This window comes from Myxocyprinus asiaticus, chromosome 13 (genome assembly GCF_019703515.2).
Source record: "Myxocyprinus asiaticus isolate MX2 ecotype Aquarium Trade chromosome 13, UBuf_Myxa_2, whole genome shotgun sequence".
NCBI classification, from domain to species: domain Eukaryota; kingdom Metazoa; phylum Chordata; class Actinopteri; order Cypriniformes; family Catostomidae; genus Myxocyprinus; species Myxocyprinus asiaticus.
In genome coordinates this window covers 9441179-9454907 of record NC_059356.1, presented here as the reverse complement: position 1 = coordinate 9454907, position 13729 = coordinate 9441179, and the positions used below count along the sequence as shown (strand labels likewise).

At 39.2% G+C, this 13729-nt stretch overlaps 1 protein-coding gene across 4 annotated transcripts in view; it reads left to right on the top strand.

Moving 5' to 3' along the window:
- Window positions 1–13712, top strand: part of LOC127450787 (tectonin beta-propeller repeat-containing protein 1-like) — a 42641-nt gene extending 28929 nt beyond the window's left edge. The window contains exons 16-25 of one of the 4 annotated variants that reach the window (XM_051715141.1): window positions 441–534; window positions 603–699; window positions 2816–2895; window positions 2991–3047; window positions 3233–3407; window positions 6234–6369; window positions 11081–11173; window positions 11320–11426; window positions 11904–12023; window positions 12891–13712. In XM_051715141.1, the coding sequence (XP_051571101.1) occupies window positions 441–534; window positions 603–699; window positions 2816–2895; window positions 2991–3047; window positions 3233–3407; window positions 6234–6369; window positions 11081–11173; window positions 11320–11426; window positions 11904–12023; window positions 12891–13010 (1079 nt within the window). In that variant the 3' untranslated portion in view covers window positions 13011–13712. Of the gene's footprint in view, window positions 1–440; window positions 535–602; window positions 700–2815; window positions 2896–2990; window positions 3048–3232; window positions 3408–6233; window positions 6370–11080; window positions 12024–12890 lie in introns of those variants that run through there. The other 3 variants (XR_007899030.1, XR_007899031.1, XR_007899032.1) reach the window with 3 other exon arrangements.
- The last annotated feature ends 17 nt before the right edge of the window (window positions 13713–13729 follow it).

Below are 13729 nucleotides of genomic sequence, written 5' to 3'. Positions count from 1 at the left end.
TTTAGCTGATAAATAGGACAGCTATTCTGATTCACCAGTTAGGCAAGGACTAGCCAACATAAACTAGTCTGGAACAGGATGTAGTTCATGCAATACCAGTACAGACTTGGCTACAAATGGAATAGCACTAGTTTTACTACTACTCTTAATTGTTCTGCTATTAATATTAATAAAAATGACTACTCTTACTATTTCTGCAGTATATAGTATGTACAGTATACACAGTAGGCACTATTCAGTATACTGTGCAGTGCACAGTAAACATTATGCTAATATTCCACTACTAACATAGCCAGTGAGCTTCCTAGTCATCTTCCCAATCTTGCCAAAAGAGTATTTCCTTTTCTTTCTTTTTTTATGTACTATTGCAATGCTTTCCTTCACAATTATTGTAACATGTTGTGAAATATTTCTAATCTTTTAAAGTTCTCTAATTGCAGGAAATGAAAATGTTAACCAGGCAATAGGTGACATCAGGAATGTCTGCATCTATGAGAACCAGCGCTGGAACCCGATGACAGGATACACTGATAAGTGAGTGTCTTTTACTGAACTCCTGCATGATCCTTTATTGTGATTTTATTGTGCTCTGTTTTTCTCAGAGGTCTTCCAACAGATCGCTATATGTGGAGTGATTCCTCTGGACTGAAAGAGTGCACCAAAGAGAGCACTAACCCTCCTTCACCACAGTGGACATGGGTAAAGACAGGTTTTTTGGTTCTTTTTGGCTCTAGTGATAGATTGCTTCATACAGTACCTCTAAAAAGCAAAGCTGTTTTCAAGCCTTTAGTATATTTACAAATGTCAATCGCAACTATACCACGATAAGGAAATAAACCACTCGGGGTGACTTAATGGCACGACATGAAGTGGCTATAGCAGTGTGCTAAATAATTACATTCATCATTAATAATAACAATAAATATAGCCACAAGAGGCAATTATGGGGTCCAAATATGTGTGAACATTTTTGAAAGAGCCAAATTTGAAAGAATAGATCCTGTGAATGTTGTTGTGGTGTCAAAATTTACACTTCTTTGATCACAGTTGCACAACTAGGACTTTCTTTTCCTAGCATCGGAAATTCATGAAAGTTGGCATGTGCCATAAGAATGTCCTGTTGTCTGTGTGTACTAAGTTTTGATAAGTTTGGATATTGCACTCACAAGATACAGGCCAATTAGACATTATGGGCCACACCCAAAAACGTATCGTTCATATATTCTGAACGATAAAATGAATCGAATTTAATTTGATAACCATTTGTCGGAGCAACTCTAGATTAATTAAATCGATTAACACTATTAGCATATTATAAAACTTGTGGCCGAATCTCACAAAATTTGGGACACCGCCTCATCTAGACACCCTGTAAGTATATGCCAAATTTCATAATGATCAGCCATTCACATTTGAAGTTATTAACAGCTGAAATTTGATTGGCTGCTGGTGACCATTTGTTGATGATTTGTCCAATCGATGTTTTAAGGATATATGAGCACTTCGACCAAAGAAGATGCATGCCATATTCCAACTTATGTTATGATGCCGTTTTAGTTATATTACCCCCAATGACAGAATTTGACAAAATTTGGCGTGCATCCTCAAAATGTCTTCATGTCAAAGTTTACCAAGTTTTGTTAAGTTTGTTTTTTTGTTTTTAGAAGATATAGGCCCATAAGTAAATATGGGCCATGCCCAAACAATGATTTGTCTAGTAACTCCAAAGTGCTTTGATGAATCAAAATTCTTTGAACAGCTTTTAATCAGGAGGGTCCCTAGATGATTTTTGCCAAATTTCATGCGAACTGGACAAACGGCCTGTGAGGCGTTCGAAAAAGTAGGCTTTTCGTAAAATTCTAAATAGCTGAAACATTTTCTAGACAGAAATGAAATCGATTATATATTGGAAATTATAACCCGTTAAAATCATTTTGCCATGTAATATAATTTGGCTGTTTGTGGTTGCCAAGCAATGGAGCTTGATCTAGTCATTTAGAATTCAGCTGATCGTGGGGCCTGAGTAGCTCAGTGAGTAAAGACGCTGACTACCACCCCTGGAGTTCGCAAGTTCAAATCCCAGGGTGTGCTGAGTGACTCCAGCCAGGTCTCCTAAGCAACCAAATTGGCCCGGTTGCTATGGTGGGTAAAGTCACATGGGGTAACCTCCTCATGGTCGCTATAATGTGGTTTGCTCTCGGTGGGGCGTGTGGTGAGTTGTGCGTGGATGCCACAGTGGATGGCGTGAAGCCTCCACACGGGCTATGTCTCCGCGGTAACGTGCTTAACAAGCCACATGATAAGATGCGTGGGTTGACATTCTCAGACATGGAGGCAACTGAGATTCGTCCTCCGCCACCCGGATTGAGGCAAGTCACCATGCCACTACGAGGACCTAGAGTGCATTGGGAATTGGGCATTCCAAACTGGGGAGAAAAAGGGGGAGGGGGGGATCTGCAGACAAAGGTGTCAACCACAGCTTCAAACGAGTCTCATCCAATCAGAATATCCATTTTATAATGTATTGCATAATCATATTTGTGTCCTAGTGTTTAGCACATTTGTTCCAACACATTGTGCTGTGGTGCTTATAAAAAATTAGCGAAGGGCCAAACACATTTTTTTTTTTCACAGCATGAACTGTAGTATTTTATTGGTCAGTGTACTTTTTGTCCTTAAGGGTCTACTCTGTTATTATTATGTATTCAAATGTGTAATTTCCCTAATGGAACAGTAGAACAGTTGTCATCTGTACATTTATCAATGATATCTACAGCTGTCATTGTTTTCATGAGAGAAAATCTCACTTTTGCAGGTATCTGATTGGGCCATAGACTACAGTGTCCCTGGAGGGACAGATAAAGAGGGCTGGCAGTATGCTGCAGATTTCCCTGGGTATGTTGTCCTTGTGTGACTTTATAAATAAAATAGTGGCCATAGTCTATTTTCACAAACTGAAAGATGTATTTCTTTATGTACTTATCACACAGGACTTTTCATGGTTATAAGACAATTAAGGACTTTGTACGGCGCAGACGATGGGCTAGGTTAGTTTACATTTCTGCTGCTTTTGGACACACTGGGTCACAAATGTACAAATTAAATAACATTTCTGACAAAGGCAGTTTACAGAACAGTTGAAATAAGTTTATGGCTTATGTCCGAGTTTAGAAGCACCTCTTTTTAGAAAAAGGTGTAGAACAACCATCGAACAAGTTTTTCTCTGACACAGAAAGTGTAAGATCACCCTGACTGGACCTTGGCAGAAGGTCCCACCAATCCCTCTGAGTGACATCACCATTCTTCCGTGTCTGGCTCAGTGCAGTCTGGAGCAGGTTCCTCTGTGGGCCATCAGTGTGAAGGGAGATGTTCTCTGTCGTCTGGGAGTCACCACCGACAACCCAGCCGTAAGAACCAAACCATGTTCCTGTCCTCTTTTACACACGATTATAATAGTCGATCCATTCTCAGCAAAACAGTGCCATTTTTACATGGTGCAAAGTACAAAGAGACATTCAGTGACCACCAAAGTGGGATGCGCCCCATCCCCATCACCCCTACTCCTAATATTTAGATTAGTGTTCAACTAATATGGTTTTTTTAATGGCCGATCCTTCAACTGTTATTCTCAACACTAAAAATGTACGCACACCGCTGCCGTCATTTGCTATCCATCGATGTAGCCCAGCTATGATTTCAGGGGCTACAAAAAATTCTGCAGCACCACTCACAGTTTTCAATTAAATTCAACCCAAAACAAAACCTTTTAAAATCCTAAAGGACATACGTGCATTATTGACTTTAGGCTAGAAGCCACATTGCCTGTGTCCAAAAATGCATACTTCCCCAATATAGAGTATGCCAAAAACAGTATGCCAATAGAGTAGTATGACTGACTTTTTACTGTCCCATAATGCCAGGGGGCAGAGGAGACGTCAAATTCAAAATGCTGGAATCTAAAAAACGTCGAAGAACCACGAGTCTGGCAGCTCTTTTTCACTGTAACTGATACTGTATATACACTGATCAGCCACAATATTAAAACCACCTGCCTAATATTGTGTAGGTCCCCCTCGTGCTGCCAAAACAGCACCAACCCGCATCTCAGAATAGCACTCTAAAATGGTATTCTTCTCACCACAATTGTACAGAGCGGTTATCTGAGTTACTGTAGACTTTGTCAGTTTGAACCAGTCTGGCCATTCTCTGTTGACCTCTCTCATCAACAAGACAGTTCCATCCACAGAACTGCCACTCACTGGATGTTTTTTGTTTTTGACACCATTCTGAGTAAATTCTAGAGACTGTTGTGCATGACAATCCCAGGAGATCAGCAGTTACAGAAATACTCAAACCAGCCCATCTGGCACCAACAATCATCCATGCGATTATCTAATCAGCCAATCATGTGGCAGCAGTGCAGTGCATAAAATCATGCAGATACGGGTCAGGAGCTTCAGCTAATGTTCACATCAACCATCAGAATGGGGGAAAAATGTGATCTCAGTGATTTGGACCGTGGCATGATTGTTTGTGCCAGATGGGCTGGTTTGAGTATTTCTGTAACTGCTGATCTCCTGGGATTTTCACACACAACAGTCTCTAGAATTTACTCCGAATGGTGCAAAAAACATCCAGTGAGCGACAGTTCTGTAGATGGAAATGCCTTGTTGATGAGAGAGGTCAACAAAGAATGGCCAGACTGGTTTGAAATGACAAAGTCTACAGTAACTCAGATAACCGCTCTGTACAATTGTGGTGAGAAGAATATAATATAATTATATTCTAATCTAATAACTACATTTTAGATGCGGGTTGGTGCTGTTTTGGCGGCACGAGGGGGACCTACACAATATTAGGCAGGTGGTTTTAATGTTGTGGCTGATTGGTGTATACCAAGTAACTTGTTTCTTATGGTTAAATTGTGCTAATTTAACAAAATCAGAATAGATTATTTTTGCGGTTGTTATTAGGTCATATATTCAGGTCACGGGAATGTATTTATACTGCCCACCTGCATACCTAAAGAACTTACTTTTTACTTGCCGAGAAGTATGCTTATCATCAGACAGTACGCAATTTTGGGCGCAGCCATTGTGTATATGCAATTTTTTTGTACCAAATTTGTGGTTTGACATCTTGAATAAAGCTACATACAGTAAAGAGAAATTACATAATTAAAATAGCCTTTTCTAATCTTTCAGTTAGTGCACTTGCTCCATTTATTTCCTACACCAACTTGCAAACACATCGACGTCACTTTGTTTATTGAAAAATGCAAAAACATTCATAAGTAACTTTTGTCGATACGGTAATTAGATTGATTGTTTTGGACTGCAATATCCATGCACGCATTCTTGACGCATACTTTGTGTGCCAACTTTGCCTTTTCCTACCCGTGGAGTGATGTGGTATGCTGCTTTTCGTCCAGTGTGTGGTCGTGAATATGTAATAATAGTTACCCTTAATAGTTACCAACATTTAGCCTAACCCTGAAGTGCTATATTATTTTAACTCCGTCACAGAAACATACTTAATGTAAGTACACATACGCAGAAGTGTGCGCTTGGCCAATGGATTGCCAAGACGTGGTCCAGTTAAACATACTTAATGTGTAAGTTGTTCTAAATATATTGATTTTAACTTTCTTAGCAGTATTCTCTTCAAACTGTTGCTCCGCCACAGTAGTTGGCTTGTAAGAGAAAACTCACCTTATAAACGGACATTTCACACTAATGTCAACTATTGCGCCCTTGTGGCAACGCTGAGAGTACTTTGCGTACTTGTTGCGAATTGCAGTCTGACACATTTTGGATTGCAACAACACATGAAATGGCTGAGTTCACATACTTACATAGAGTATGTTTTGGCCTATAGAGTGGCCAATATGTTTAAAAGTTCATTGAAAGTATGTGGAAAATGATCAAACCATACTTTTTGAAAGGGAAATTGACAAACCTTTAATGGTTTAGGACCCATATTCAAATTCAGCAAGAAACATTTTCTCAGAAAATGTACAAAGCAGTTTAGGGGAAAAAAGCATGATATTTAATTCCAATTAAAGAAAAATGTAGGTATGATCTGATTATTTTATTTTTTTCATTCTGTATAACCCATTAATGGTGTTGGTTGGGGACATGCACATTGGCTACCATTTACATTTAAAAATAAATGTTCTACTATTGAGCTGGTGTGTAGGGTGGTTCTCTAACCACAACTCTGTGACACCACAGGGCAACTCCTGGCTCCATGTGGGGACGGACCAGCCCTTTAAATCCATTTGCATAGGTGGAGGCCACCAGGTGTGGGCCATCACCAGAGATGGAGCTGTCTTCTACCGGGGCTCTGTATCTGCCCACAACCCAGCTGGTGAGACCACAAAACCATCCTGATGGAAACTCTGACTGGGACGTGATTTCTTCCAGCAATTTTACATTCTACTATATGTGAAATACAGCTGTTTTTACAACTGCATATTTATTGATACATGCTGCACTATGTATGGGCTTTGTATGCTTGGGTGATTCTCATGAAACCTGTCAAGAAAATGTCCTGGTCATATTTAATCCCAAAACAATAATAATGAAAAACAAAAATAAAATAATAATTACACTGAAAACCCTAAATTGTTCCCTCAATTGAACTGAGTAATGAAGTCTCCAAAACTTGTGTAATTAACTTAACTTGGTCTTCATATAGAATGAACTTATCTGTTTAAGATAACTAGATGCAAGTAGACTTAACTCAGATTTGCTATGTAAATATTGTTATTGACTCAAATTTAGGTCATACAATAACACAGTTTAAATAATAAAGATAATAGCTGATTCTAGATCAGTCATTAAATCAATTTCATTCTCCACAGGAATGCATATATGCCTGTACTTCAGTTGCACATGCACAAAGAGAACTGAAATCAGGGTCCAACATGACCAAAGGGGACACGGATCACTATAATGGTGACATCACACGAAGCAACTATTTGCAACAAAACAACATAAATAACTCTACAATAGAGCTAAAACCTCTATATGAATTCTTATTAACAACTATATAAATGCCCCCTTAAGTTCTCTTTGACCAAGGAAACATAATAAAATAATCCAAGCGCAAGGCATTGTGGGTATTCCCATAGCCTCAGTTTTGTACACAATAGTCTATGGATTTCTGAGGGAAAAAAATAGTTCAATCAACATATATGCTGTATTTGAGTTATATTTCAAGTAATGTTTAATTAAGACAACTTGGTTTTTCCAGTAATGATAACATTAGAGTTTACAGTGCAAAAATTATGTTTTGAACAAAGAAAATGAAAGGCAGTACGAATGGAGTACTGCTATGGTCTATAAACATTTTACAATTTAAATATTATATCATTGGTTCATGATGCGGTAATGAGAATATCATAAGGACCATAATTTTTTTGCATTGCAGTAATGAGAATTGGGGGGTAAAATGTGCGTAACTGTCATGAGAATAATATCACAATGTGATTTTTTTTTTTTTTTTTTTCATATGCGCAATATAATTTCTTATTTGTTTCTTTTGATTTTGGAGTAAAATAGGACCAAGACATTTTCTTGACTGGCTTCCTGAGAAACACCTGCTTGTGCAATTTAGTAAATTGTAAATTTCTTTCAAATTTAAAATAGCATTCCAGACAGAAAATGTCTTTGTGTTATTAATTGTATTCTGCCATCTAATCGTCAATAATCAATTGTTTATTCTAAAAAACAAATCATGATAAAAGAGTTGATAACACTATGTAACACAATTTTTGTTGCTGAGTAGTAAGTGTTATTTCCTAATTGCTTATGCCTCAAAAGTACAGAAAATGGCTGTTATTCCCCACAAACTTTGCTTTTGTGACCAGGACAGAGATATTTTGAAATGTACCTATTTCAAATAAGAAAACAGGCAAATTTATGTCTTTTCTTTCACATAAAGTCAGAAAAAAACCAACATATGAATCCAAATTAACATGTATTTATACTAAACTAATACAAAAATGACTACAAAAGATTTAGAAGTGAGTAGTTCTGTAAATCCCTTTCACGAATCAGCCCCCAAATGTAGTCTCCCATCATGCTCTCGTTATATTGTCCTTGGTAGTGTCGTTCAAAGTCCAGTATATCCTGATGAAAGCACTCGCCTTGCTCCTCCGAGTATGCTCCCATGTTCTACTTGAATTTATCAAGATGAGCATCAAGGATATGGACTCTGAGGTACATCCTACAGCCCATTGTGCCGTAGTTCTTCACCAGAGTCTCAACCAGCTCCACATAGTTTTCGGCCTTGTGATTGCCCAGGAAGCCCCGAACAGTTCCAAGCCGCTTTCTCCTTACTAGTGAGCTTCTTGGGGAATTCATTGCACTCCAGGATCTTCTTTATCTGTGGTCCGACAAAGACACCGGCTTTGACCTTTGCCTCAGACAGCTTAGGGAAGAAGCCTTGAAGGTACTTGAAGGCTGCCGACTCCTTATTTAGAGCTCTGACAAATTGTTTCATAAGGCCCAATTTGATGTGCAGTGGTGGCATCAGCACCTTCCGGGGCTCCACCAATGGCTCCCACTTGACGTTGTTCCTCCCCACAGAGAACTCGGTCCGCTGTGGCCAGTCCTGCCTGTGGTAGTGCGCCTTGGTGTCCCTGCTGTCCCACAGGCAAAGGTAGCAGGGAAACTTGGTAAAACCGCCTTGGAGACCCATCAGGAATGCCAGCATTTTGAAGTCTCCTATGACCTCATCATACTTCAAGGCATCCAGCAAGGTCTTGATGCTGTTGTAATCCTCTTTGAGGTGCACCGAGTGAGCCAGGGGAAGAGATGGGTACTTGTTACCATTATGGAGCAGCACAGCTTTGAGGCTCCTGGATGAGCTGTCAATGAAGAGGCGCCACTCATTCTGGTTACAGGCGATTCCGATTGCCTCGAACAGACTGGTCACACTGTGGCAGAAGCAGATCCCATCTTGACAGGTGAAGAAGCTGGAAAAAGGTTGGTGACGCTTCCTCTGATCTGTGACTTGCACACTTTATTCCAACAAGTTCCACTGCTTGAGCCTAGATGTCAAAAGCTCGGCATTGTACTTGGTGAGACCAAGATCTCTAATCAAGTCGTTGAGGTCTTTTTGGTTGGGGTAGTATGGGTTTCTCTCCTCAGCTCCACCTCTGAAATTGTCATCTTGATCCACAATGTCTTCCTCGCTCTCTGACTTGCTGCTCTCTTCTAAAGACGGCTGCTCTCTCTCCGGAGGAGTGGGTACGGGGAGCTCATGGCAGTGTGGCAGCGGGGTGATGGATGAAGGAAGGTCCAGATATGTGATAGCAGGTGCATTCTTGCCAGTCCGACATTTGGAAGGATCCACCATGCAGAAGTAGCAGTTGCTTGAGTGGTCAGTGGGTTCCCGCCAAATTCTTGGGATAGTGAACTTCATGGCTCTCTTTTCCCCTCTGTACCATCCAACAAAAATACATTTATTTCACCCATGACTAATGTGTAAGAGATTCTCGCAACATTTTTCATATATGATATATTTTTTCAATAACATTGAGAACTGTAAAACATTTTAAAATTAAAAACTTTTACAATTTTAAAAATGAACAAATTTTATAACATAAAATTCCAAGCAACAATTACCTTCCATACCTCTTACCTTCCAGAGTTTTTTTGCAGTGCTCGCAGGTAAAATAAGGTTCCCAGGGTTTGTCTTGATCCCCGACAGGCATGCTGAAATATGCCTTGTAGGCTTCACACATCTTAGCAGATGATTTTATGGAGTACTTTTTCGCTCGTCTTGATAAATTGGCCGCAGACATAGCAAAATGCATCTGCCGGATGCTTGCAGCCTCTTGATGCCATCTCAGAAAAATGCAGATATGTATCCACTTAGGCAGCTGGAACTAAACTGAACTGGTGGGCTTTAGGCCCCTGTATTTATACTACTATTTATATTACTGGAAAGTTCTAGAAAGTTCTAGAAGTTACTCCAAGTTTACTCAGCACTGAATCTATCTGGAATATTCTGGAAAATAGGTACATTTCAAAATATCACTGTCCTGGTCACAAAAGCAATGTTTGTGGGGAATAACAGCCATTTTCTATACTTTTGAGGCATAAGCAATTAGGAAATAACACTTACTATCCAGGAACCAAAAAAAAAAAAAAAAAAATTGGTTACACAGTGAAATTTAAGATTGTCCCCTTCTGACACCCCTAAAATATTTGTGGTAAAAAAGTAATAAAAAAGATGAGTACTATGATATATGGAATAATACTTTATTTTAATAAGGAATACTTACTGTATGATGGTAACAGGGTTGACACTTAAACAAGAATACAACTTTTTTCCGATTAACATTTTTTATTGATTCGTAGATATAACAAAGAAAAACAAAACATATATACATTGAATCAACATTTAACCCCCACTATTACCCTTCCCCCTCCCCAACCACCAACCCCACCCCTCAACGAACATCCCTGTGGTCACATATATACATACAAAAAAAAAAAAAGAAAAAAAGAGTCCCCCAGACTCTGAATTAACAGAGAGTAATACACTGATGCCTCATGACCTTTTCCAAAAGCAGTAATCACCACTCCCAGAGTAAATACCTAAAGAACTGAGATCTGGGAATCCCAAAATGTTGAACCAGATTTTCAAAAGATCTCAACACTCCACTCTCATATAGGTCACTGAGCGTATTAACCTCCCTCACAATCCACTCTGACCAACAGAAAGGGGACTTATTAATACATAATTTTGGGTTCAGCCATATGCTTGAGGCAACATTCATATAAATGTCCACATTAAACACTCTGGACACTTTGTCCATACCGAGTGCAAATGTGAGATAACCGGGTGTAACTACAACTTGAAGTTTTTTAATAATACTTAAAAAAGAAAGTTACACATTTTGTTGATGTGTGTATAAAAATGACATCAACCTGGCATCTTTTTTACTGAAGCCATAATTTACACCTTAACATGTTAATAAGACACAAAGGCACCCATTATGTAGAATGACCCTTTTATTGTTGGTTTATTATTTACTGATATGTATGTTTATTTATTTTCTCAGGGGAGTGCTGGTACCACATCCCCTCTCCACTGAGGCAGACCCTCAAACAGGTGTCTGTGGGCAGGACCTCCGTTTATGCCGTGGATGAAAACAGTGAGACTGCGAGTTTTTCTTATTCTGGCTGAATCAAGCTCTGTGTGAATCACATTATATTAGTCTAAAGCAGTTCTCTCTCCAGTCCTGTCTGAGCTTTGTTTGTTTGTGTGCGTGTGTGTGTGTGTGTGTGTGTGTTTGCGCAGGTAATCTGTGGTACAGACAGGGTTTGACACCCAGTTATCCTCAGGGTTCTGCATGGGAGCTCATCTCCAGTAATGTGTGTAAGGTGTCTGTTGGACCACTGGACCAGGTCTGAAATCTTTCACTTGTTTGAAATGACTCTTGAACAGACAAACACAGAGAACAAACCAACTAATGGACTGACTTTTTTCTGACACTTTAAAAGACTTGGTGTGCTGAAAAGATTCAACTGCGTTGTTGAACTCTTAATTCTTATTGGTTCGCACACATTTCAAGAGCAATTAATTTTCTTTAAAGAAATTTCAGGATCGTTGATCACATTACAGTTGCGTCACTTCGCCGCATTCTTTCCAAACTGCTGCAAAGTAGCTGTAACTGCAGCTTGGGCTGTTTCTAAATATAATTGCTTTACATCATGGCTGCATCATCACCTTGGGTGTGTATTAGTTTTCATTGAATGGTTCGTCGTCTATTGTTCCTTACAAATTTTAAAGGAAACATTTGGACTCTTAATGTGTATGTGAATACAAGTAATAACCACTATTTATAAGTACTAAATGGTGGTTGTGATGTTTAATTTGTCCAGGTTTGGATAATCGCTGATAAAGTTCCAGGTTATCCATCAGAGAGTTCAGGAACTGTGTGCCACAGGCTGGGAGTGAAGCCCATGCAGCCAAAAGGCCTGAGCTGGGACTTTGGCATCGGGGTGAGGCTTCCCACTGTTCACACCACTGTTGCAACCAAATGCATCCCAGTGTGACTTAAAGGGATAGTTCACCCAAAAATGAAAATTCTCTCATTATTTACTCACCCTCATGCCATCCCAGATGTGTATGACTTTCTTTCATCTGCTGAACTCAAATGAAGATTTTTAGAAGAATTTCTCAGCTCTGTAGGTCCATACAATGCAAGTGAATGGTAACCAACAATTTTGAAGCTCAAAAAGCACATAAAGGCAGCATAAAAGTAATCCATAAGACTCCAGTGGTTAAATCAATATCTTCAGAAGCAATATGAAAAGTGCAGGTGAGAAACAGATTACTTTCACAAAAACTTTGTGTTTTTGGTGATTCACATTCTTCCTGCATATCGCCCCCTACTGGGCAGGGAGAAGAATTTCTAGCCAAAAAGGACTTAAATATTGATCTGTTTCTCACCCACAAGTATCATATCGCTTCTGAAAATATGGATTAAAACACTGGAGTCATATGGATTATGTTTAGGCTTCCTTTATGTGCTTTTTGGAGCGTCAACATTTTGGCACCCATTCACTTGCATTGTATGGACCAACAGAGCTGAAATATTCTTCTAAAATTCTTCAAATGTGTTCAGCAGATGAGAGAAAGTCACACATCTGGGATGGCATGAGGGTGAGTAAATGATGAGAGAAATTTCATTTTTGGATGAACTATTCCTTTAACACTATAATATTAAATATTTGTCATTCTCTTATTTTTTTAATTTGGCATCCGAATAATTTAAGAAAAAAATCTGCATTGTCTAAAAGTAAGATTTTTTTAAACTCAATGTGATGGTCTTCACTTTGAGAGTCATGAACTCTGAACTTAAACAGGGCGGATGGGAGCACCTGTCTGTGAGAGGGAACTCCATGGAGGCCCAGCGTGTGGCTCCTCGCAATCTACTGCCCAACAGGACCCAGAGTCAGGTGAACGGGAATGCTGCGGGCTGCTAGCGCCCACCCTCTACCACTGTCATCCCCTTCACATGCTCGACTCCCTCCCAGTGTCCTTTCAACCAAATGTGACTCGAGTTGTTTTTCTTTTGAATGCAATTACCTGATGAACATATATCACCCACTTTTTCATGTCTTCTTGATGTCATTATTCATGATGGAATGCAAATGAAGCTCATTTGGGTGACTTTCAACACTGGCTTCTTTTTTTGTTTGTTTATGATTTGAGCCATCTGATCCAGTGATGTTTTGAGCATGTCACATTTTCCTTCTGTTTCTGCCGTCTGTAGAAGACCACATTTGTGTTATTGGTTTGATTATATCTAAAATGTTATTTTATGTTTTCAGTCCCATTACATTGTCCGAGTCATGACGCTGTAAACACTGTCACAATTTTCCAACTGTGGTCTTAACATTTTTCAATAAAGCTCTTCTAAGCACTTTTTGCCCATTACCCCAGTGTCCTGTTTCTTACCGGCTTATACAATGTGCTCCTGTCTGTTTATGTTTTGACATTAAAAGCAGAAAATAACACGATTTTTAATCGCAAGTAAACACGGTTTTCTTGCGTTGTTTTTTTTTGAATAAGCTGGTAGTTATCTGCGTATTGGTGTGCATGTACACACACTCACTGTTGCAGGCTGATTGGGATGCTCAAAGAGAGAAATGATTCGAAAAATCAAGAGTGTTTACACTTTTTTGGGAAATCAACCTACGAA